At 28.8% G+C, this 24,611-nt stretch overlaps 2 protein-coding genes across 2 annotated transcripts in view; one reads left to right on the top strand and one right to left on the bottom strand.

Annotated features, from left to right (window-relative positions):
- Nucleotides 1-17,928, top strand: part of LOC148234344 (uncharacterized) — a 148,704-nt gene extending 130,776 nt beyond the window's left edge. Inside the window, exon 2 of the mRNA XM_088188029.1 lies at nucleotides 15,510-17,928. Coding sequence (XP_088044155.1) covers nucleotides 15,633-17,015 — 1,383 coding nt within the window. The 5' untranslated portion in view covers nucleotides 15,510-15,632 and the 3' untranslated portion in view covers nucleotides 17,016-17,928. The remainder of the gene's footprint in view (nucleotides 1-15,509) is intronic.
- Nucleotides 1-24,611, bottom strand: part of LOC148234343 (discoidin domain-containing receptor 2-like) — a 281,896-nt gene that overhangs the window by 256,517 nt on the left and 768 nt on the right. The window lies entirely within an intron of this gene.

Here is a 24,611-nt window from a genome sequence, read left to right as displayed (position 1 = left end):
ATTAGTAATATATATTTTATATTGTACTATAACGTAATAAATAAAAACGAGTAAAGTAACTCAAAAATATGCTAACAAGACTTGCTTAACTTTCGAAGAAGTAGGCCATTACAAACTTTGTCAAATTTTTTTTGAAAGTCGGTATAGACTATCGACTAGAATTTTAGAATCGAAAGATTTAACCACCGCCTTTGAAAAGCCCTAGAGGTTAGCAACGCGTTAGAATCCTGTTGTGATAATCAACCAGAATATTTTTTATTATGGTCCCTTTTTCTAACTTGATATAATACATCACACAAAAGCATGATACACTACAACGTTCGTTTCATAAGTCACTGTTTGAAAATTTTATAATTGATAGTTCATTGTACTAATTAATATAAAATATTATTTAAAAATTAAAACAATGATTTTTTTACATTGAAACCATTTAATTAGAATTCCAGCAAAAATGCATTGTTCCTGATATCTTACATAATTGCCTGTAGTAAATATCACTTATTCTATTTCTAGCATTTTTTGCTGTTATTTAATTGTTTTACAGCTTTTACTTATATTTTATTTACCATCATATAATTTAATGTAAAATTGTATTGAATAAAAAGATCCCCTAGCAGGTTTTAAATTTACACATACATATGTATATAAATGTTTGCGATTTTTTTATGATTTTTTTGCCCGGCGACCGCAATCATTTCGAGCGCCATTGAATCCTCTTAAAATCCAAAAGGACGTAAAAGCGCGAGATGAAGTCATAGAGAACGAGAAAACCCAAAAAAAATATTCGCGTATGACCAAGAGTAAAGGTATATTTTTTCTTTCTTCGCCCCGTAACATTTTCATAAAAATATCCCTGGGAGATAAGGCTTTAGAGTTAACGCTTTGAAACGCCATTCATAAGGGTCTTTTGCTGGGGCGACAAAAGGTGGAAATCTAAATTTCCGCGGGAAGATCGGCGATACACTCACTTGCCGGCCCTGGGGGTCCTATAGGGGCTATTAGCTGGGGACGGAGCGCCCCCACAAGATAAGGCCATTACACGGAGGCCCAGTTGAAAGGGTCCATTATTCAAAATATGCCTTATTGGAGACCCTCTATGGGGCGCAATCAAGTGGCCCTTTTCCGGGACACTATCCGCGTCTTATCCATAAATATGTTATTCACTTATGCTTTTCCCTTCCTTTTTTCGTAGTAACCGAATCAATTTGGCGATGCTTGATCTCTCCTTTTGCTTCACTTTTTAGACAAGTGGATTTATTTATTGATTTAGTGGTCTAGTGCAGTATAATTCTTGATAATAATATACAAATTCTGATAAAATTGGCAAGCATTTGTAACACTCAAGAATTACTAATAATATAAATCGATTTTTTTATCATTTAAATAAATTTGATAATTAAAAAAACATTAATATGTGTTTTAATATATATATATATATAAATACAAGATAAACAATATATTGTATTAAACTCATGCGGGACTAAAGCTTTATATAAACTTAAGTTTCACAAATCGATTTTCAATGAAATGAAAGCTTTCATAGTCCATTGTTTAATTTTGACAGCAACATCATAATTTAAGCTTGAATTTAACAGCTTAAGAAAGGCATTGTTATAATTTCTGCCGAATTTCATCCAGCAAATTTCTTAAATGTTGCTTCATTATACTGATGAAAGATCGTAAGTTTTATTATTATCCGCTCATACCTATGTTGTTTCACTAAATAATGAAATATCGTCACCACTTAAAATACCAACTGGAGTACGCCAGTAAATTTCCATTCATACTGTACTTTTATATAAATAATAAAAATTACTTTTATTAAAAAGGCTAACCACGATATATAAATATTATCTTTATTAAATGGTTAATTAGGCCCGGGATGGGGCAACACGAGTAATACTAACTTTTATAAATTACACCTGATTTAAAATAAAGCATTAAAAATAATACATGCAAACCTATTTTTTACGAATCTTAAAAATTACAAAAAAATATAAAATTCCAACAAAAAAAAGCATTGTTATTAAATATGAATAAATATTATATAAACATACTAACCCACTAATATCTAGTATTAGTAACTACGGCAAAAATATAAATAAATTTATAAATAATTTACATTTAAATACGTACACAACATGCCAAAACACATCTTGGACAGTTCGTTGATTAATCATGTTTAATTAAGTATAGTTTTAACAACAAAAATTGTAATTTTTATTTTTTTTATTGTTAATCTTTTCTTCTTGTTTATAAAATGTTTTCGTATTGTCCTTAAGCTTGAACTAAATTTAAAAAAAAGTATTTTACTTATTCGAATACAAGTAAATTGTTATAAGCCAGTACCTTGTATTTCATTACATATATGTGCAAAAGTAATTTTTTTATATAAAATAAGCCACATATGTATGTGTATGTATCATATAAAAATAATTGATGATAAATATAAATAAAATACTGCTCATTATTATTTTATGTAGATAAAAGGTTATATACAAGTATATAACGAGATAATAAAATGCTACATACATCACTTAGTGATTATAATGAAATAAAATAAAATATAATAAAAGCAACTATATAAAATGAACGACTTCAAATACATTTTAATTAAGAGTCTGATCTATTGTATAAGCGCAGATACCACCGCTTTGTAATCGTTGAACTTTTAGAATTATGAATGTTCAAACGATTATACTAGAATAAACAATAAAGCTTGTATTTGAAGATATCTGGTAATTAATTGCAATAAAACAAGATATAGTCAAATTACATTACAGTATACAGAAAAATTATTGTGCAATTACCTGACACAATTAATTTTAAATACACAAATACGCATTTAGATTTTACACTTTTTAAAAAAAAAATGAGTTTATTGATTATTGTATTTTTTTCTGCATTATTATATTTTATATGTTATATCATTAATGTCTAATATTATACATTTGTACCCTTTACCTTTAAATAACTATATATTTCTGTTCTGTTTTTGCTCTTTGGAAATGCACAATATTCCCTATTTTAAGGAGTTTTTTACTGGAGTGTAAAGTTGTATTATTATCAGCTGTGGAACAGCTGGGATATGTAGTGATGTGTTTTGATGATGATGCTAGACGATCCACTGGTGTGTTTTGTGTTATTATTCGTTCTACTTTTCTCTTCTATGATTAAGTATCACATATTTTATAATGCTGGTTTGAAGCAAATTTGGTAAATTGCAGATAAGGATGTTTCTGGCTAATAGAAACACTTACTAAATGTGTTCACGGCCTAAAATAAAAACAGTCCAGATTGACACTTGAGCAATCGGTAATTAAAGGGTGGTAAAACAATAAGTCTAACATATCCATCGCGTATTCTTTTCAGACAAACAGTAGTTATGCTTTATACATAAAGAATAGCGGTACTTATGGGTATTAAACGTTTTGGGACGAATGAAATATTTCCAATTATTAATGCAATTGTGTACTTCTTTTTTATTTTTGTAAAAAAGCTGTGTACTGTCTATCTTTTGAGACTTTAAATTCCCCCTTTTATATGTTCGAAACAGTCGTTAAAATGACATCTAAATTAAAACAATTTGTGCAGGTGGTTTATTCTTCGATTATTTATATTTTGCATTGTTATAAATACTATATCATGCACTTAGTTTGCGCTTGTGGCTACTTTATTTTTTTCATATTTAAATACAATAGAATTAGTATTATTTAATACAAAGTCATTGATGATGTGCAAAAATAAGTTGTGCATTTGACGTTTGAAGACAAAAAAATATCAGCTAGATGTTATACCGCTTTTATGATCACAATGGTATATCACTAAGAAATGCTCTAGTCTATTGTTATTATTGTCTATTGTTTTTTTAACAATATTACTCTTATTAGATAAACATTGTAGCCGATTTTATTTTTTTTATTTTTACTTATCTACTAAGAGTTTAAAACTTTACCGCTTATCTCAATATAAACAAATGGAAATACATTTAATTGTGTTAAAATGTGGAAGTCATAAGTTAATCCTTAAAATTCCCTTTGACACTTTAGGGTCATTAGCTGGTGGCCAAACTGCGGCCTCGTTTATTTATTTATAGGTATATCGCTCGTTGCTTGAAACGCCCATTGAAAGAGCTGAGCCTTTTGAAAATTTATTTATTAAAACTCGGGCCTGGATGAGTTATTGCCTTTATAATTGTCCGCGTAATAATGTCGTTAACAATTGTTAAATACAGTGTGCTTCGGAAAATTTTCGAAACATAATTGATTATACACCTAATACTTTGTAAAATTTAAATCTAAAATAACACAACGTTTTACACGAAGTGGTTTGTTGACCACAAATAAAAATAGTACGTGTTATATATTTATTGGAAACTGTAAATGTTATTTATAATATAAAAACATCTTTACATCACTTATCATTAGTAAATTTGCATTTTTTTATTGTATTATATTTTTTATGTGACAGTTAAAGGGCGTCTCTAAAGCTGGCTTACTATGGACTCCGGACGAAGAGGGAAGCGGCGGGTTCTGCTATCTTCGCTGGGTTGAAGTTGAGTCAACCTCCTCTTGGTTACAGCTCAAGCTGGAAAGTTCTCATATATCTGATGCCTTGAACTCCGAAGCCTGAATTTGTAAGCCGTGGAAAGTTGCTTATTACTCAATATCATCTGTTTTTTTCCTAATATCAGTTAAATTAAAAGTAGTTTAAACTTATACTGAGTTCAATAAGATAGTCAATATTCCTTTTTTTTTAAATGTATGAATAATTTTAAATGTTGTACAACAGCTACATTTTTATACTGTTGCATAAGAAAGGGAATGTATTCATGTATATGCTAGATCTTGGAAGCTTTTGATAGAAATCAGACGTATTTAAATAACAAAAACTAATCGACACTACACAAAACGGTCTTATTTTTGCTTTAATTATCCATGAACTAAATAAATAAGCTTTGTGTGAAAATCGGCATATTTTAAAAACATATGAGTTTTTCCTACAGTTTTTTTACCAAAAAAAGATGGCCGAATACATTCGAATCACTTTAGATGTATTTTAAGAATAATGTATAATAATATAACTACTTATGTATTTTATGATTTATTTATAATATGAATATTATAATTTAAATTCTTATATATTTTAAAAAAATATTACAAAAATAAAATTAGTTAAGATTTTACATTAATTAAAATATCTAAAATATTTTCCGTATTATTAAAATCACATACTATATATTATATTACTTAACTGTTTTTATATATTAAAATTTTCAAGAATTCTCAAAAGAATCGGGAAGTGAAAATGAGAATTTTTTATTTCTCGATAAATAAAAAATATCTATATACCAAAATAGTTACAACTATTCAATTTATTATCTATTTATAAAATAATCTGGGGAACTAGACAAATTAACTTTCTGGATATTTACTTTGCTAGCTCTAGAATACATTATTTCACTTCTACGAATGTGACGTATTATTATTTGTTATTCAGTTACTTACATAAATTAATTCGTAAAATGTTAAATATTTACGTATAAGAAAATGTTAATATACCCATACTAAAATTGCGATTCATTATGTAGTTAAATTCTTCACAATCGTCGTATGTAACGAATTAAATAAACATATTTTAAAGTGATTTGATTTGGGAAGCGCATAATTAAAATTTAATTTGCATAACTATGGATAATGTGAATTTAGAATTTATGCTTTTATGCTCAAAGGTATTGGAAATCTCTGTAAACTATACATAATAAGGAGCACGCTTCTATAATCCAAGTAGTAAATGTTGTCAATGAGCTTGATAATAGTTTTGAGACAAAATCTGGAATTTGACCAAGAGACGTATTGTCCACCAACATAATCCGTAGTCTCAAATATGATACAACCCAATAATGTAGATACATCAACTATATAGCCACCGCAAGCCACCAGACAAAATATAATTCGACTCTTTTTCGAGATCAGTTGTAAATTTTCATCGTCAGAGAACTCTGGAGTATTTTTGGATTGAACCTTTAAAAAATCTGTAATAAGCGATTGTCTAATTTTAGCATATAAATCTTTACGTATTTTTTTTTAAGGGGCCAAGATCTGCTGTAATCCTTTTTTGAACTGCAAACTTATTTTCGTCATATGATCATTTTCTATTAAAAAATGTTCTAATTTATCAGCCAATCCCAAACCGTCATTTATTGTTTTTAATTTGAAACATTTATCTACTTCACTACAACTGCTTTCTGAGTCATTAACTATGGTAATTTCATCTAACATTTATTCTTCTAATTATTTTTTGTTCAACGTAAGATCTTCCAATATTTCTCCGATATCTTGAATATCCATATCATGAAATCCTCTTCCACTAATACCACGACAAATGTTAATTATTCTTTGGTATTTATCTTCTGTTTGTGGTATAACATTTTCTCCAGGGAGTACAGATTTTTCCTGCAAGAATTTAAAGTCGATTGATACATTTTTTTAATGGATGCAGAGACCATATCGATACAATTTCAAATAGAATTTTTTTTCTAAGCTTGTGTAACTGTTAAATTCTCATCTTGTCGTAGCGCGATGCATATGCGTATAAATCAAACATGTTAATTAATTTTTAATTGTTGTTTTTTTTTTTGAAGCCGTTTTGTACAAAAATATGCCACAAATCATCAACCGTGTTAAACGAGGCTTTGGTTTATATATATTTAAGCAAAATAAGCTTCATTAATTAAAAATTTATTTTTCCAACGATGTATTAATTCGGTCATAATATTATACTTTTGGAGCCTACAAATTCTTCGAAACCTTTAATGACTTCCGCCTGGTTTAACTTCTTAAATATAGTTAAAGTGGTATGTAAGTGTCGTATAAATTGAAAATCTAATGAATCAAGAGGATGCTGCAAAACTTATTGATTTAAGCAATTAATTTGATAAGTATAAATTGTAATGCATGTTTTCAATCCTTGTATTTAAATATAATTTATTAATACATAATGCGTTTTAATTAATTTTAATTGATATTGCCATTTGTTTTATTTTATTTAATTTATTTATAATAATCCTGTTGTTTATTTATTAAATAAAATTTAGACCATCATTACCTGGTTGATTTTAGGTAATGCGTCAACATGGCCACTATTAAAAATTGCATTGCTATTTAAAAGAATCCATGAATAGAGCATTTAAATCTTATACGGAAGGACCACTAGAAGAATAAGACGTATGTCCGATGATTATTTATAGTAAGGTCGGGCGACACGTGTAACCGTTTCTTGCTACCAAATTCCCGGGTCAATTGTGAGCATGGCGCCGCCCCTGTCCTTCCAGGGGCACTTCTTGCCAGACGGGGCTGGACTCGGGAGGGGTCGAAAGGGGGTCGGCGGGTAATTAGTTTTCACGATTTGGACTAATACAAGGATTACTGAAATTTATGGCAGCCGGGGCCATTCTTGCATGTCTCTCACCGGCGGTGGGCAATTTGTTATTTTATCGCCAAGATAAGCCGCTGCGCCGGAAAAAAGGTGTATTGTGGGTAGGAAGGAAAAAACCAGGGCTGGCTTGTGGTGCGGGCGAGAGGGCTATGCGGATAATCGATATTTAGGATGATTTAAATTAAATTAGCGGCGAACAGGAGTGAGAAAGCCTTTGAAATATTTTTTGTGTGTGATTTGCTTCTCACGTATTTAAAAACATATTAGTCTTAGCAAATAATAAACATTTTTAACATATAAATGGTTTAAGCACTGATTATTCAAAAGCTAATAAATTTATTATTAGTAGGCTCTGCCAGATCTAAATAACAAACCATAGGGGTCCAAATTAAGACTAATGTTATTTAAAATAAATAATAATGATTTAATTAATACTATTCAATTTTTTAGTATATAGTGAAATTTTAATTTAAAATGTAAATTAATGTTTTAATTCACTTCAATAATGCGTGACAATAAAAAGCATTCGTTATATAACACAAATTAGGCATATGCACTATATAATATTTATTTATTTTTAATCTTCTGTTGTAACCTGACTATACATGGTAAATGTGTACCAACTGAGTAATTCAATCAGATATAATAAATACCTACAATTTGGTATTAACCACTAAACATTTCAGTTTTGGAATTAATGACATCTGTTTAATTAATTATAAATTATTAAATGTTTTTTTATTCATCGTCAATAGATGCCACTTTTTATACATAAAAATTCAAGTCTGCTGCCGTGGCTCGAACCCGCGACTTTTGAGTTATTAGTCTAGTTTCTACGGACTACGTTATTTTATTATATATCATTTTTCAACATGGCATAATATTCCTCGTCAAGAGTTGAAAATTTAATAGCTATTAAAGCAAAGAGTATGTATTCACTATCAATAAAAATTAGGCATTTTTTGTATTGATTTATAACTAAATATTTTTTAAGTAGTCTTTGAATAAATTTAATTAAGCATGCAAGCTTTCTATTTATTTTAATGATAATAAAAGTATCAAGTAAATGAGCTAAAGAGCTATATAATTGAATATTTTAATAAGTAAATAAAAAAGAGTTCGTATCTTTTTAAAATTGCATACATTAAATACACTTTATTTACAATGTTTAAAAGTCATGCGCCTGCAACGAATATCTATGCAATTATTTTACCACCACTTAAAATTCAATATTAAATGATTATAATTTATTTAGCAGATATAAAAATAATTAACCAATAGATGTCGCCAGGTTAGTACATTTTATTAATTAAAAATTGTGATAATTTATGTATTATATAATACATATATGAGAATCAAAAAAATTATTAAAGTACAGTAAAAAAATAATAACATTTAAATTAGTAAAATATGAAAACGGTTTTTCTTACAAAATATTTTAAATTATTGACATATATGCTCGGTATTTCCTCATAGGCGAACATACACACATAAAGCACCCCCCATTACAAGATGTGTTTGTGTATAAACATCGCACGCACACCTTATACGTACGATATATTCTGACATAAAAGGTTTTCACAAAATCTTTTCATGAAGGTTTTTGAATATTCTTTCTTTTATATAAAACTTTGTATGGGAAATTTTAATATGTATTATCAATGTAAAAAAATTCTTCAGAGACGTGATCTCACAAAATTTATTATACGTATGTACGTACCCATACACATATGAGAACAAACATATTTCTTTATGTAATACAAATCAATTTACTTAGCAATTTTACATTTTTCAATTAATATAATAAATAATGTTTTCAATCGTAAACATGCTAATTTACCATCATGGCGTTTAATTATAATGTTATTATACATTATAAGTAGGCTTATTAATTTCTCGAAGTTTTTAATTTCCAGAAAAATGCGAATTATTAATTTCACTTTTTGATTATCTTGAGAAATTTTAATGAATAAATAAATATATGTAATATATAGAATGTGATTAAAATTAACCCGTATATTTTTTTCTAATATAAATTATATTGTTCGTAGAAATTTAATTATACAATAAACAATAATATAATTTAATTATAAAAACACAATAAACAATAGTTAATCATTTATTATTTTATTTAAAACATTAGAAGGTACATTATCACACATCATTCGTAAAATAACTTTTTAAAAAGACACACACCTGTGATCGAAAGTAGAATCAGCTATTCTTTATATATTTTCGATGAAAAATTATATGTAAAAAGCTTCCATACATTTTGTAAATCTGCTGACTCCCACGCAGAGCAGTTTTTTCTTATCTGCAATCTGCTGAGAAAATCGTAAGCAATTTTTTTGAAATTCAAATGCTTCCGACCTTTGTTAAAAAACTGCAAAAAGGCATGAATATTTTCAAAAATATAGCATTGAATTACCCTTTTTATGCAGCGGTATAAAAAGTTGTTACAGTTGTAAAAAAAATATTTTTTTTACAAAAATATTTTCGAAGGAAAGATTTCTCGAGAAATCAAAATCTTATGATTTGGATTTTTTGCAAAAATACACTTAATCGACTATAATAAAAACTGTATTGAAAAAAAATATTAATCTACTATTCTTATATATTTTTTTGTTAGGTTTTTAAATTTATTTTATATAACACATATTTCATCTGCACCATTAGTTTTTTAATTTCTTGTTTTTAAATCCTATTTCTTTTACAAAATATTACATTTTTATATTTGATTTTGAAATAATTATAAAATATGTTTATTTATTACAAGCGTCATGTTATAAATAAACTAATATTACTTAACCGAATAGTTGTTTGTTATTATTGTATCGACAGTTTGCCACCTAAAATTAAGATAACGCCGTTTATTAGAACCAAATTTAAAACTAATTTTTAAGAAAAATATAGAGAGCTAGTTTTATAAAAATACATCTATAATAATTGAGTCATTTATTTGTTTGACGTTTTTTGATTTTAAGAAATCATATTTTCTCACCACTAAATAAAGTAGACAGGGCTTTTTTAGGCAAAATTCTGCAGTTCACGCTTATGGCTTGTAATGTGTTAGTGAGTGCTTCATAGCATTAAAATTATATACAGCTGCAGGCTACATTCTCCAAGCCTTTGTCCGTGGCCGGTTTCCCTCATTATTTGAAGACGTCGCCTACATATGAGTTCAATAAAAGCATTAAATTAAAGCGCAATATAAACATTAAAGCGGAGATCGTTTAGTTTTATCTACAGATATTTTGAACTATTTAGAGCAGTGGTTCTTAACCTTTTCAAAGTCACGGTGCACTTTTGATCATGGGAAAAAGTGGCGGTGCACCAGAATTAAGAGGTCAAAAATATTATATGGACAAAATTTTTATTACATATTTAAAAAAAATAATAGTTACATACAAAATTACATACATATTTTTTTAAATTATATTATATAAAAAAGTTTAGTATTTAAAATAAATTTAGGTAGTTATTTTTTCACTAGAACCAATTTTTAATTACGTGTTTTATTAAAAATATTTGTATTATTATTTAAAGGTGCTCTTTGGGTGGAAAATCTAAGTGGTGCATTTTCCTCCCTTTGTTTACCCAAAATGACATTCCTGCTTAACATAATAAAATGTATATGATCAATCAAAAATTAATTAATGTGATACCTGAGCTTGTTGGCTTTTGCAGATATCAGAAATATTAGGTCGAATATTTTATGTAGTTACCCTGAATTCTTCGTTTAAATTTTTTTCTCCCTTTCTCGTTTTTTAGTTTTCATATTAGTTGTTGTTGAGAAACCAAGCTTACACAAATATGATGTTGAAAACTGTAACAAAATTTTCAGTGCCTTCATGTAAAGAACTGAATATTCCTCTTGGACAGTAATCCAAAAATTCTTCATAGTTATTTCGGAAAATTTAATTTTTAGAGTACGATCAGTCGACAATTAGACTAATTTGATGATTTCGTATCCGGTCATAAATTTCTATATTTAAGAATGGAAAATAATGTGCAATTTTTCTTCCAATAAAGTTAAATGGTCTATTATTGCGGAAATAACTCCCTTAGGAATGTTTTCGTTAAGTGAAGGAAACATATCTACTTTTTTTTCTATTATTCGATTTTTCGAAAGAGTTATTTTTTTCCGAAATCCTGTCAATTTGTCAATGGATGTCATAATTTTTTCATTTTTTCCTTGAATGCTTGTGTTAACGTTATTTAATTAATTAAAAATATCTGCTAAATATGCCACTTTAGCATACCAATCATTATTCTGAAGACATTTTACAAAATCATCCATACCTTCATTTCGAAAAAAGATTAACAATTCATTCTTAATTTCTATGAATCGGCATAAAACTTCACCCTTAGATAACCACCTGACTTCAGTGTGAAAAAGCAAACACTCGTACATAGCTTCCATAAAAATGCAAAGTTTTTTAAACATGTGTGTTTTTAAAGGTCTTGATTATATGAAATTCACTATATTAACAACTTGCTTTAGTACAGGTTTTAGTGTTGCTGGTAATGTTTTCGAAACTAAAGTTTCCCTATGTAAAAAAAAGTGCGTAAATATAATATTAGGTTTTCTTGTCTTTGCAAGGGTTACAAATCCTTTAAATGAGCCTACCATTGAAGGAGCTCCATCCATACAAATTTCTACACATAACTCCCATGATATTTTAAATTGTTCTAAATATGAATAAATAAGATCAAAAACATCTTGTCCTGTCGTATGCTCGGTAAGTTCTTTGCAGCATAGATATTGATTCACTATTTTGTTTTCATTTATGAAACGAACGAATCCTAGTATTTGTGCCTTACCGCTAATGTCAGTAGATTCGTCGACTTGTAAAACAAAATATCGCTTGGAAAGTTTATCGGTAACTGTTTTCTCAGTATCATCCGACATATTTAATTATTTTTTGTATTGTATCGTTTGAAAGAAGAATTTTCATAATTTCTTTTTTGTTTCATCACTAAACATAATTTTTCCTATTTCACAATATGCAGGTAAAATTAGAGACTCTGCTATAGTATGTGGTTTTAATTGTACAGCAATCAATTCAGCAATCTTGTATGACGCCAGTTGTGCCTTATCGGAAATTTTAACAGTTTTTTCAAAATATTTCGCTTGTTTATTTTGCATGCTTAAAAATCTTTTGAAGTTATCTTTACTTTTTGATGCAAGATTGGCGTGCTTCGTAGGGAAGTGGCGATTTAACTTGTCAGTATACATCGCGATATTGGACAGTTTTTCTCCACATACAACACATAGTGGAATGTGATATCCTTCCTCATTGATGCTAGTAAAACTGAAACGTAAATATTCTTTAGAATACTGTCCATTCTTTTTTTTTTATTTTACTGGATATATTTTCTTTTGTATGAGACGTATGATGTCTAGTAACATCTTCACTACTTCTTCCACTTGTACTCCCAGTGTCATTAATATTTTGTTCTGATTCACAATTTCGTTTGGTAATAAATTTATCCATTGTGGGGTATCACGACTATAATAAAATATAAATTGATTGGAACATTAAGATTTTACTATTTTGCGGATTTTTTGTTTTTACCAATTTTCTCGCGGTGCACTTGCAATAAGCTCGCGGTGCACTGGTCCACCGCGGTGCACCGGTTAAAAACCACTGATTTAGAGAATATTTACAATATTTTTTATAAAAAACTACCCATTTTAAATGAACTATAAATGTTTATTAAACATAAATACTTTTTTAAATTCTTATATATTTAAAGCCAATATTAATTTTTAAAAACACAAAATTAAAGAAATATAACTATAATTTTAATTCATATAATTTATTTTTACGTAACGTTTTGATTTGATGCTTGTATTGAAATTTTGAATACGTTGAATCTTTTAAAGCCACAATCGCACAAAGCTTCTACACAAACTACTTAGAAGTTTCCACGAGTGATTTGAGGCACCTTTAATCTAACTTCTTGCGATGCAGACAGTCCGAATTTCCACTTTAGAAAACTTTGTTTGCATGAAACTCTATCAGAGTGAGAGCGCCGAAGAATTAACACCAATTAGCCATACAAATCCATTAGTTTGCTCAGACATTAAGATCTCACACGAACATCATGAGTTAAAGGTAAAGTTTTTCGTCTTGTCTAAAGATACGTATAAGCACCAATATAGTTTTCTTGTTTTTGAAAAATTTACATTAATAAATTAAAAAGTACTTCATAAGCTTACAAACTTTTTTGTTATTTTTTTGTACATATTTTAGAAGATTTTTCAACTACATGGAAAATAAAAATAATATGTAACAAGTACAACTACATAAGAAATAAAAATTGAATAATATTAAAAAGTCACTGATAAAAGGCGTTGTATGCTTTTCAAACACTATATTTATAATTAATATGTTAATTTTAAACTTTTTGATAGATGGCCATATATGACATACAAATTATATTTTGAATATCATATATGGCCCATGGTAGTACATAATTGCATCCGAGTTTTTACTTATTACGACCAATATTGCAACTCGGTCATTCGGTTGGCATTAAGCCATTTATATCGCTCTTGACGTTACTATTATATGCGCCGCATACTACGTACAACATTATAAAGTTTGTTGCCGAGTTAATTTAATTCACTTCCACGGTTTACGTATTGCTTTATACTTTGGTAATTCATACAATTTATTGCTGCTAAACTTGCAACTGTAATGGCATTAACACGTATGCAGACATTAAATATTATACGAGGTTTACACGTACTTTAAATGAATGTGATGTTTAAAGCTTTAAATAATACTTTAGCTCTTTAGGTGTATAGGTTTAGATTGTCATGATTATAAGTATATTTTACATTTTTAAATAAATTACTGACTCTAATATGTTTAGTTTGATTGAATAGGTTTTTAAGTTTCGTAGACTAAGATCGTCGCATAATAAAATACATTTTTTATAAAACTTTAAAAAAAACCACCTATTTAAAGCAATATACACGTTTTTAAATGAATAATATAATATACAATTGATGTATAAGGATCTTTGTTGTTTTTTTTTGTATAATAAAGATATTGTGTTTATATGTAAGATCAAGTGTGAAATTAATTTGGGAATAATTATTTGATAGTTTATGTTCTTTTTTTTAAGATGCTTTATGCATGTTTATAATTATCTGTAAGACAGGCCAAATTTATTCAAATAAAAATTTTGGAAAGAAGATAGTATTCCAATCAAGTATAAACCCATTAGCTTATTATCTTTACTTAATAAAAAATCTCTTGCCAGTAAAATTATAAACCAACAATTTATTTTTAGTGAAATGCGTTCAACGACTCAACGACATATTTCAACTCATTACACAGTGAAAAAAGTACAGCATTATAAATACTTGACATAGAAAAAGAGCTCGACATAATTTTGAAGGAAAGAATAACCTTTTTTATATATAAAGCTCTCACTTATATTAATAAACTCATTCCTATTAAAAAATATATTTATTTATCAATGTACGTTGACACAGCCATTATAACTATTTCTCACGGTCTTAAACTAATTGCAATTAATTACGAAAAAAATACAAAAGCTAAGTAATTATTTTAATAATTAAAAATATATTACAAAAATATTTTTTGGAACACGCAGTCAACCATTAAACTGCATTAAATGGAGTGCGAATATAAAATACATATATTCCAACCAACCGTAGTTTTTACTGGTCTAATTAATATTTTGTATGGAATAATTAATTTTTTCTCGTTGAAGCGCTTTTTTGTTGAGTATTCGTAAAAGGACCACAATGGCATGAATGAGTTCTGTGATATGTTTAGCAAATTCAATCATATGATAAAATAAATAAACTTTAGATGTATAAATATAATTTTGTGTTTGGTGGTTTTTATTTTAAAATTTAATATCATGAGATTTGGTAATGGTCTATAGTTGCTATAGTCTTATTTTATATTTTTAATTTACTTTTATGAACTAGAAAATTTTTATAGACAAGCAGCTTGTACTAAATTTTATTGTGTATATTTTCCTGTATTTTTAATCTTGTAATAAACGTGTTTATATATTAAAAGTGAGTCTTGCTTTGGCATTCGACCGAGTTAGTCGCGCGCGCTATCTGTCACTCTGATAACTAGTGTTTGTGATAAAAAGTGGGAATTCCCGCTGACTCACCAGCCGCCTTCGCAAGCTACGACATGTCGACTGGTAAAACATCGTCCGATTCCATTATTATGGACACCGGGCAGGTGAGTGACCATGTATCGATTAATTACCTTAAAAAGGAAATGGAAGCCTTGCGCCATGAACTCCTTGAGGAACGGCGCCTTAGGATTAGTTTAGAAAAGGAGATGGAAGATCTCCGAAAAAAAATTAAAACTAAAAAACATACTACTAACCAATCGCCAACTAAAGTTAAAATTCCTACTAACCAATCGCCAACTAACGTTAAAACTCCTACTAACCAATTGCCAACTAACGTTAAAACTCGTACTAACCAATCGCCAATTAACATTAAAAATAACTTATCCGATCCTGCGACTACTACATCGCAAATTGCAGCTCCTAAAGTAGTAGAAAAGCCCCCAGTTAAAAAGAGACCACGCCCAAATTCTCCGGAAATGTCTGATGTTTCCGAAATTGTTCGCTCAATCGAGCCCGTGACAATTCAACAAACAGTCGAAACTAAAAAGGAATCAATTCCTCCGATTGTTCTTAATAAACCCTCCGACTTTAAAGCGGCTCGTCAGACCCTATTAAACAACGGTCTTTTATTTACCTCGGTTCAAAAACCAAACAATGTAAAAATAATTGCACCTACTATAGAGCTCTTTAGAAAAATTACAAAAGTCTTGGACGAACGTAAATTCTCATTCTTCTCCTATACATTGCCCGAAGATAAGCCTCTGCGCGTTATAATTCGAGGATTAAATTCCAACTTCACAATAGATGAAATAAAAGAAGAATTAATTCGTTTAAATTTCGATGTACTCCATGTTCATCAATTAATAAATAAAACTACCAACCAGCCGATGTTATTGTTTGCCATTTCATTAAAAAAAAGTGAGCAAAATAAAAATATATATAATTTAACCCATTTGTTACATCAAAAAGTTTCAATCGAAATTCAAAATAAACCAAAAAATACTTTACAGTGCCACCGCTGTCAAGTCTTTGGACATGCTGCTGTGAATTGCAGGGCAGCACCAGTTTGTGTTAAGTGTGCAGGCCCTCATGTGGCATTAGAATGTCCACACGGTAATAAAACAGATAACCCACTATGTGGTAATTGCGGTGGTAAACACCCTGCTAGCTATGGCGGATGCATTAAAAATCCTAATAATAAAAAAAGTGAATTCTTTAAAACAAAAAACAGTAAAAAAAATGATAATACAAAAAATCAAAAGACATATTCACAGTCCCTAAACTCTGAAATACCGACCACTCAGTCCGTACCTATTGAACCAGTAGAAAATACCCCAGCACCACTACAGGATATTAATATAGTTAAAACTATAATTGAAATGCAGCAGCAAATACAAGCGCTTATAACTAAACACTTAATTAACATAAATCAATGAAGTACGACTTATATAACAATAGTATAATAATAATCCTAAGACCGAGAGTAAACTCGCGAACAAAAATATAGAAATTAACTTAAAAAAAAAAGAAGCCCCTATGACTAATCCTAATGACATTAAAAACCCAAATCGTAAAATACTAAGAATAATGGCCTGGAACGCAAATGGCCTACGTGATAAGAAAAGTGAACTCCATCAATTTTTATTAGATCAAAATATAGATATTGCTCTTATCTCCGAGACACACTTAAAGAACTCGATAAAAATTAACTTTGCCAATTTTACAACTTACCGCACGGATAGATTATTAGGCGCTGGCGGCGGAACAGCAGTATATATTAAAAATAATATAAAACATAATGAAACGAAAATAAACGCGTACGCGCAATTAGAAGTAACGAGTATAGAAATTAAAACCGATGAGCATTCTCCAGTCATAATACATTCCGTTTACACTCCTCCCACACCAAAATATCCCATAGAAGATATTAAATCACTGTTTAATTATTCACAACCCATATTTGCCGCAGGTGATTTTAACTCCAAACATAAAGATTGGAATTGCCGAGCTACCAATCGCAACGGTAGAACTTTGAATAATTTTGTTAATGACATTTCTCATAGTAACATACACTTAGAAATACCGTCCGTGCCAACTCATTTCTCTACTCGCGGAGGCTCGGACATATTAGACATTGCCATCTGCAAAGATCTGCCCGCGTGTGAAATAGAAGTCCATAATAGTCTCGCATCAGACCACAACCCGGTAATATTCACGCTTGAAATTAATCTAAGAAATAATAATCCAGCCCCACAATCGCATAAAATACTATGGGACTTCTTCCCCTACTTCGTTGAGAAATCCCTTCCTGGTATCAACATCTTAAGAACTGAAACTGATATCGACGATGAAATAATCGAATTTAACAAAGTGATTAAATCTTCAATTGAACGGTGCACCGTTAAAAACAAAATTAATAAACATGACCCCCTACCCAAAGAAATTAAAGAATTAATTAGAGAAAAGAATCATTTAAGACATCTTTGGCAAAATTATCACGAAAAATCGGTTAAAAGACAACTTAACAAATTACAAAAAGAAATTAGAATCGCTATTGCTGAACATAATAATACTACTTGGGAAACCAAATTAAGAGATCTAAAACCTGAAGATAATTCACTTTGGAACACTTCAAAAATTCTTCGCCGCGAATCCACTGGCATATGTAAAATTAAAACAATAACGGGTAACTTTGTATATACAGTTGAAGAAAAGTGCGAAACTATAGCGGACAGTCTTCAAAATCAATGCTCGGTCGATTTAAGTAAACTTAAACGTAAATTTAAAAATAAAACAGAAAAGTGCCTAAAATCTTTTTTTGAAAAAACAGTGGATACTAATATTGATATAAAAATTACACTACCTGAACTAGAAAACATCATCCGTCTACTTCCTAATCGAAAAGCACCCGGCAATGATTCCATACCAAATAAAGCTCTCAAAATCCTCCCCCCAAGTGCCATCAATTATTTTTTAAATATAATTAATTCTTCTCTCGAGTGCCTATACTTCCCGACGGTGTGGAAACAAGCAAACGTAATAATCCTTCGCAAACCGGGAACAGACCCTTCATTAGCCTCTAGTTACCGACCTATAAGTTTGCTACCCGCTGCAAGCAAAATTTACGAAAAAATTATTCAAGCCAAATTATTAGTTCATGTTAAAGAAAATAAAATCTTGCCCGACGAACAGTTCGGCTTTAGAAACGCACACTCTGCTACTGATCAACTTCATCGAGTGGTGAAACATATCCAAAGGGGCTTTGACAAGAGAATGTCCACTGGAGTAGTGTTCCTGGACATCGCCAAAGCCTTCGATCGTGTCTGGCACACAGGCATCATATTCAAACTAATACATTTCAAATTCCCTGCTAATTTAATTAAACTAATCAACTCTTTTTTAAATGGGAGAAATTTCAACATAAAACTTGAAAATCATTTGTCAAATCCCAGACCTATAACTGCTGGAGTGCCCCAAGGTTCAATACTGGGTCCTTTATTATTCACTATATTTACGAGCGACTTTCCAACCAAGCACCGCGGTAACGACATAACTGCTCTATTCGCTGATGATACAGCTATTTTGTGTACCTATAAAAATCCTCATCGAGCGGTAATTAAACTTCAAAATAAAATAAAAAATATTGAAAAATGGTTCGACAAATGGCTGGTCACTGCAAATCCACTAAAAAGCGTCGCAGTAATGTTCTCTCTTAGAAGAAAAAAAGCCTTTGCTATAGAAAATTTAGCCAAAATTAAAATGTATAATAAACCGATAGAATGGCATAATAAGGCCAAATACTTAGGTCTTACCTTAGACTCTAAACTTTCGTGGAAACCACACATAGACACTCTAATTCATCGAGTTAAATACACAAGAGCTAAGCTTTACCCCCTTCTTTGCCGCAAAAGTAAACTAAGTATAAAAAATAAACTGCTAATTTATAAAGCAATAATCAGACCCGCAATGTCTTATGCATCCCCTGTGTGGGGATACATTATAAATACTCGCAAATACCCTCAAAAATTACAAGCCCAGCAGAATATTTCACTGAGAATCGCAGCAAACGCTCCTTGGTATGTTCGCAATTCGATGTTGCATCAGGATCTAAAAATAGACACACTTAAAAATCATTTCGAAAGGCTTAATAATAGACACCGCGAACGAATACAAAATCATGCAAATGGCTTAATAGCTGATTTGTTTGATTAATTCCAGTTAATATTTCTTAAACTCTAATAAATAAAATAATAATTAAAAGGTGATGCGTGTTAACACACACAGACACCAATCCTCGTCAAGCAGGTGAGAGACTTAAGTCTAGAAACTGCGAAAAAAATATTAGATATTATATATATTAAAAGTCGATATTGTAAATAGTGAAGATCTTATAATTTCACTAACGGATAAGCGTCTGGTATTTGTAATATGTTTTTTGGATTTTAATTCTAACGATTTTAAGATTTAATAATGATTTTAATAATTTAACCAAAGTTACACGATCCAATGCTTTAGCAATATTTAAGACCACTGATCCTGTGGCCCTCCTTTTGTCTTTAAAGATATGCTTAACAATTTAGTGTATAATAAGAGCATCTAAATTGAAATTGTATAACGAGCAAAACTTTATAATTATTAACTTGTTCGAGTAGTTTATTTTATATATTTTTTTTTATAAGTTTTACTTGCGATGGGGATTAGACTTATAGGTCAATAATTAGAATAAAGCATAAGGTCCATAACCGGTTTACGAATAACTAAAACGTTAAATTGCTTTCACGCGTATAAAAATAAAGCAAGGGAATTTATTATGCTGAAAAAGTAATTGGTGAAATAATTTTAAAGACTGTTTGAAATAAAGTAATTTTCAAGAGCTTTAAAATTGTAATGTCGCTGATTATTATTTTCCAGTTTGTAAGTTGTTACTTGTTCAGTTTTTTGTGGTTTTTGCTAAAAACCTCTTATATGTTCAACTTTATGCATTATTTTAAATGTTCTTTGCAATAGCTTTTTTTTAAAGTTGAAAAAAATAGTTTATAATAAACAATTTTTTAAGATGTTCGACTTTTTAAATTTTTTTGATGTTTAGCAATAGCTATTTTATTTGTGCTATCAGAAGTTTTTAATTTTTTTTCTATGACACCTACGGATATTTAATAAATCACGTACCACTTTATTGACCATATATTTTTTTAAATTCATATAACATGCAAATTGACATTGTAAAAATTCTGCCATTGTAAATTTTGCGGGGCAATTTTTTTTTAAATATCTTTATGTGGAGTAAAAGTGTGCACTATCACAGATATAACAAAATACACACTCAGGTATTACGGCCAGAAAAAGACTGTGTTAAAACGACGTTACATAATATTTAGTTAGGCGTTTTTTTTACTCTTTATTCAGAGTAATGTATTTTTTAAATTTTAGTTTCAGCAGAGGTTCTATTTTAAATAAGGTATTTAATATTATTTGTATTAAACTGTTTTTTTTCTTGAATATGAGGAGAGTTATCAGTATTTTAATAATTAAAATATTCAACGTTGATTTTTTAACGGGCACCATGCTTTATAATATATAATATACCGGAAGACGTTTTTGCTTGGTAATAAAATACGAATTCGCTTTTTCGAAAAATTTTGAAAACTTTTAATTATTTTCGAAGAAAGTTACCGTCAACATCTGAACCGGCATTGTAAGCACTTTTTGCGTATGTATGTATATTTCATCTCTTGCCAAACTCTAATCTGCGATCTTGCATTGGTATAATTTCAGGGTAATTCAAATAGCAAAGATTTGTTAATAATTATAATTTAAAATTCAAGGGATTACTTATATTAAATCAATTACTACCTAATTATGTGTAACATAAAAGCCTTAAAAAAGTTTGTGAAGCGGTGAAAAGTTCTACATATACATATATAAAAAAGTATACATGTAAATATATAAAGTCGTCGTCTAGGGAAATATATACAGGTGGGGTCAGGAAGATGGCAGGAAATGCAACAGTATTAACGTCTTATAGGATTTATTTATTTTTCTATGAGTAACTCTACTGCTTTTTCTTGTATGCCTAACATTCGCCCAACATAAAAAATATATAAACCTCATACCTACGTATGTCTCGTTCGTATTTACGTTATGTTTACGTGATAGATGACTATATGAATTGCGGCATGTGTGTTTTATTGCCCTTCCGTACAAATGTACGGACCAATCTGAAAGGGATTGCAAAAAATGTTATATATTATATACGCATGCAATGCGTTAATCGAAACGTGATGAGAAAGCAAATATTTTTATTATTGATATTGAGCGTTTTTACCTCCTGCGTATGTGGTTCGTCAAAAAAGTGACTGAATATATTTAGTACAATAAGATTTTTATTAATATTTTTACAAGAATGCACTCTTATTTTCAGCTGGATGGTGACTCATGAAGTTCTCCTCGGCCAATCTCCTCTGGACTGTTATTTTGGAGTTTTCGATGCCATTTTCGTTGACCATCAAGGTAAGACGGACCGCACTCTTTTTGCAATTTTGGAGACAGACATCTCTAATTTTAAGAAATGATATACTTTCATACAGTGGCAGCAGAAAAGGACAAGCTTTTGGACGATTTAAGTGGTTCAATAATGTTGGATTAGTAAAGTCAAACCTAGCTGCTAATTTAAAATGTATCTGCTTCAGCTCATCATTATTAACCTTGATATTAATTTGTTCACGTAACTCATTTTCAAGTTTATAATCGCAAGAACGGAACTTAAGTAAAATTTTTCATTACTCACATCTTTGATATATCAAGTTGTCTACGTTGCATTGGTTTCACAAAAGAACTCATATTCGAATATAACACATATTTTTACTTACCAATATGATTATTTTTATTTATGAAATAAAAACTATTTACTCACAAAAATTAAAAAAATAGTTCCTTTTAAAAGTTACGTATTGAACGATGAATTATCTGTAAAAATAATTTGATCCTAATGGCAAAAATATGTTTAATGTTTGTACAACACGTCGTCACATAATAATTGTGTGTGTCTTTGATTGTGTCTTGTAATATACGCTACGAAATATTAATTATGATGCTGTGCATAATATAATTGAATTAGCGTACAACAATTAGGGCTTTCAATGATATGTTAATCAAAGCACACAACGATGCTTAACACAAATATGGGATGACATAACTGACAAAGTCAAATAGTCCTTGTCAAAACGCCGAACAAACTGGTTTTCGGATTGAGGTGATTATTATAGATACATTAAACTATCGATAATTTATGCAATTTCCATATAATAAAAACCAGTCGTACACATTGAAATTAAATGTATTAAACCATTTCAAGTAAAAAAGTATATTGAAATATTTTAGATTAAATAATCGTAATTATTATTATTTTCATTTTAATACAACTTATTTTTAATTTTTAAATTCATTAAATTAGGTTAATATGTTACATTCAAACGGCTTTATTAGATAAACATGCCTTACCTGTTTTATTCATGTATATACAGATCGATACCTAAAACGTCATAAATGCAAATATATTGCGTTGTGAAAAAATATTTTTTTTATGGTGTTTAGGAATGTGCTATTAATTATGCAAATATTCCCTAACTAATCGTTCTCAGCAGTAGAAGACGTTCTGCTACTACTTTCATTTTGGTAACATCGAATTACGAATGTAACGCGGTAGTTTGTTACCGAATGAATATTCATCGGACGAGTTAACGTGGAAAAAACCTGTTAAAATATATTCGTAAACGAAATTTCCATGACGATCACACATGACATTATACGCTTCATTAAGCTAGCTTAAAAATCATTATTTATATTTTTGTATGTTAACATACGTTAATACTATGATATTATTTAGTTAGAAATTACAAAATTATTATGATTTTATTAAAACTATATACTAAGATTTTATTCACAAATATTAAATTGACAATATAAAGCTATTAGATTAATATAAAAATATTAATAAAAAATTAAACTGCAATACAAAGTTAAACTCTTTGGAGAAAAAATATATGTATTATTATTTACATATGTATATGCAATAATCTGGCATAATCAAAAATACAGATTATAATTTTAATAGTTAAATAAAAATTTAACATATCTTTGAACAAATTAGGAAATTAATAAAAATTGTAATTTGATAATTATTATTTGACAATCTGCTTAAATTCACTATGTGAGAATTATTTTCTCAGAAAAATAATAAATATCACTGATGTAATAATGTGAAATATGCCACCATTTATTATCGCATTATCCCTCGACTCCTCTCTAGTGCTATAAAGGCAATTTATTATTACCTCTTTTTTCTATCTTTACAAAAGATTTTTTTTGTTTATAATCAATAAAAGTGACATTTATTGCCAGAATTGATATAAAGAAATAATATATTTTACATAAAAAAATAATATTTTCAAACATTACTTAGGGTGTATAAAAATAATATTAAAACATTTAGCTAAAGAATATGAATAGACAAATTATCGTTTGAGATTTATAGATGTTGTATTATAGTAAATGGAAATTACGTTTATAATAAAAATATTATTAGTAAGAAAAAAATATAAATATTAAATTGAGAATAGCTTAAATTGCATTTATTTAAATATGTGTTTTTTTAATCGATGGTTTTAGTTTGTTAAACAGATAATATATATTTACATATATACTTATTTATCATGTAATACATTTATATTATATAATATATCGTTATTTTAAAATGTTAATTGGCTAACCTCAGTTTTGGGTGAATATTAAATTAATAATAATAAATTATTTTTTAATTTCATTTCGCACCCATCATTATTATATATGTACATGTTTTAAAAATCTCACATCTCCAAAAAAAAAAATAAACAAATTTTCCATTTTCGCAAAAAAATTTTGCAAGTGAAAATTTTAATAAAACTTTTTTTATATACCAATTATAAACAGATATTTATTAGTAAAAGATACTTACATATATTTTACAAATAATTATAAATAAAGTCAAGTGTCTA

This window comes from Plectrocnemia conspersa, unplaced genomic scaffold (assembly GCF_051122295.1).
Source record: "Plectrocnemia conspersa isolate PC_06_02 unplaced genomic scaffold, ASM5112229v1 ptg000006l, whole genome shotgun sequence".
In the NCBI taxonomy this organism is placed as follows: domain Eukaryota; kingdom Metazoa; phylum Arthropoda; class Insecta; order Trichoptera; family Polycentropodidae; genus Plectrocnemia; species Plectrocnemia conspersa.
The sequence above is the reverse complement of the archived record's forward strand: the minus strand, read 5'-3'. Positions and strand labels throughout refer to the sequence as shown.